Consider the following 3255-nt stretch of genomic DNA (forward strand, 5'->3'; position numbering starts at 1 on the left):
TATGTAGATAAATTTTATACTATACATAATTTACCTCTCATGATGTAGCGAATTGTTTTAAGGGATCTCTGCGCCAAGAGATCCTTTATTTGTTGCTTGACTGCAGGCGGACAACCAGTGCAAGCTTCTAAAAGTACATAATCTATTAACTGTAATATAAATAACCGGCCGTCTAATCTTCTCGAGTACAATTCTTCTTCGTCTTCATCGTCCTCGTCCTTATGATAAAAATAAAAACAGAGTGTAAATTTTTATACGTCTTCATTTTTAGATGTCTCTGTTAAATGTTTTTCCATTGTGCACGTACCTTCCCATTCACTTCTTCTACCTTCTTTTTCACTTCTTCTACCTTTTCAAGATACTTGAAATGTAATTCCATTAATCTATCCACTTTCTCATAATCATTCTCCGTAAAATAAGAAAGTAATGTTTGACGCTGTTGTCCTTTACAGTTCTTTAACAAGCTTGCTATGATTGAAATCACGTGTTCTGCAAAATTAATTATTTATTATTTCGCTATAAACAGTTAAATAAGTTGAAATTTTGCTTACTAATATTAACAGATATATCGAGGCCATACTTTCATCGTCTTCTGCAGTAAGTTCTCGCATTCTATTTCTATTTCTTGTTGGGGTTTTCATAAACAGAGGAAATATAGTTCGCAATCCAAGAATATCTACAAATTTGCTGCAGTTATCTTTTCCGTCCGGGCCATTCATAGCGTGATCTAAAACCTATAATTTAACTATAGTAATTTATATAAATCCAACAAAGTCTGTTGCGAATAAACCCACTTTGAGAGATCCATTCCATGACATCTTTTTTTCTCGTAACATTAAGTTCATAAGTTGGAGGCCTTTGTCACGCAGAAATCTATCTCGATTTACAGTAGCCATTAAGCTTGAGCACAAAACGTCAAACAAATGTCTCATTATCCCTTCAACCTCATATTTCTCTCTATTCTGCGATCTCGGTAAATACTGTAAATAATCGGTTTTAAGATAATTCAGTTTGGTAATGTTATACGCAAGGACTTAGAGAAACATACAAATACACACAGCTAATTGTTGTAGCAAAACATGAATTCCAGCCAAGTCACCTAAAAGGAGTCTATTTTCTGGCGTATGCTGCACAAGTTTATATAGGAGAGAACAGGCCCAACAATCGTTGAAGTCAAAAAATGTTTTTGTTATAATTTTAACTCGACGTAACAACCATTGCATCAATCCCTGCTTTCCCGCATCCGCACATATATCTGGTCTAAATTCCAGTAGTTTGTCAAAAAACTCTGGAAATCAAAACCGTCGTTCAGTTAATTTAGTAGAAACATTATTTTGCAGAAAGATAAACAATATGCACGTTTATTAAGTAATTACCAAGTGTGAGACAAACACCGGTGTCCTCTTTAACCACTGTTTCATCAAGCCTCTCGAGATTTTGTACTAGGAGAGCGAAAACTTGTTGCTCCAACAAAGCATTGATAAATGTATCAGCGCTTTCTTTCTGAATTGCGTCTAATATATTGTAATATGTATCGTAAGTAAAATCGAACAGAAGCTTTACCACACCAACTGCTATATCGGTATTTTCATGAGACAACAATTCTAGTAAAGAAGGTACGGCGCCTAATTTTACCATTAATATACAATACAAATATAGATTGGTTGGATTGGCTACTGCAATTCGAAGCTTTTGCATAGTTTCTTGCAGTTCTACTTCGGATTCCATAAACCTGCAAAAGGCCAAAAAAAAATCGAAAACAATTATACATTGAGATTGCCATCCGACATTTAGCTTCTACGTATTCATCTACTTCTCCGGTTGATCTGGGAATTTGACTCTCATCTTTTGATTCCTGAGAGCTCTCTTCTCAAATAGAAGGATCAGACGTTCGAGCGTCGCTTCATCCAACGCTTCGACTTTAGGCGCCTTAGTTTCCTTATTCAATATATCTTGTTTTTCCTTCTCCGTTAGTTCGTCGAGCTTCTTAGACTGTCGTTGACTCTCCCATTCATCGTCATCGTCTTCCTCTCCCGCTGCCGGTCGTTTCAATGTGCTTGGGGGCTGTACATATTACCATCGTTTAATTATCATATCGCCGTTATTTGTAACGGACGGAAAAGCAAATCGTGAAATTTTCAATTTCACAATGAAAATTTCCGATAAATCAAAAGTCATGACACATAAGTGAGAGGTTAAATTAAACAAAATATATTACTTTCGAGATAAATATAAATTATACAGCCGCTGCAGAATAATTCCAATACGCACCTTATAAGATGAAAGTTCTCCGATATCCATTTGCCAAAAATAGATCACAAACTTTTAAAAATTATGTTTTGTAAGGTATCGCCCGGTCCGTACTCAGGTTATCCCGACGGCAAGGACAAGGGCGGCGATTCAGGATGGATAGTAAAGGGTGTAGAAAAAGGTGAAACTCGATGAAACGCGTAACAGACTTTACTTGTAATATACACGCAGTATACGTCCACACGGCCCGGTCGCCAGACAACGAGACATCCGAGACAACGACTCTCTCGAGTCACAGTTCGAAAGTTCGAACAGGGTGTGAGGGTGTGTCGCTACCGCGCGCGTCTCTCTCAGCCAATCACGGCGCGCTTACTATAACCAATCATCATGCGCCAATGGCTGCGTTCGGCCGAACCTCTGCTTAGCGAAGCGGAAGGTAGCAATTAAGTGTAATTGGTTGGATCCAAAGGTAAGAACCAATCACATTCAGTTGCTACCTTTCGCTTCGCTAAGCAGAGGTTCGGCTGGACACGGCCATTACAACCAATCACCGCTCGTGGGGTCGCTAGGCGCAAAGTGTATATGTGCACGAGCGCCTCGTAGGTGAACGCGGGGAATTCAAATACGGCCTATGTCCTTAGTCGACGTTTACAGTTTAAAATATGTAAAAAATTTGGTAATTATTTAGAATACGCGTTGCACCTCAAATGTCAATAAAATTATGCTCATTCGACGCGTTTTGACACGAAATAAAAAAATCTGGCAGAAAAATGCGGCGGTCTGCCCTGCGAAAAAAAAAGATGAGAATAATAATAATAATAATAATAATAATAATAATAATATATATATTCATAAATAATATTGATAAAGATAAGATAATATTGAAAATATTGTTTATATTATAATTAAATATATACGTGCCCTTTTCTGCGCTTCTTATTGCTAATTTTGTTAACCTTATTTGATTTTATTTGCATCAATTTATATATATATTTTTTTTGTTAA

At 36.8% G+C, this 3255-nt stretch overlaps 1 protein-coding gene across 1 annotated transcript; it reads right to left on the reverse strand.

Moving 5' to 3' along the window:
• Positions 1–34: 34 nt before the first annotated feature.
• Positions 35–2363, reverse strand: LOC112467250 (beta-catenin-like protein 1; the record flags this gene model as incomplete). Its single annotated transcript, XM_025035781.1, has 8 exons — positions 2272–2363; positions 1814–2064; positions 1377–1732; positions 1059–1288; positions 795–980; positions 581–734; positions 308–489; positions 35–218 (listed from the first exon to the last, which is right to left on the reverse strand). Coding segments are annotated over exons 1-8 (1573 nt in total), but the record flags the coding sequence as incomplete, so codon positions are not given.
• Positions 2364–3255: the final 892 nt, after the last annotated feature.

Source organism: Temnothorax curvispinosus, unplaced genomic scaffold, assembly GCF_003070985.1.
Source record: "Temnothorax curvispinosus isolate PA1 unplaced genomic scaffold, ASM307098v1 QBEX01017107.1, whole genome shotgun sequence".
NCBI lineage: Eukaryota > Metazoa > Arthropoda > Insecta > Hymenoptera > Formicidae > Temnothorax > Temnothorax curvispinosus.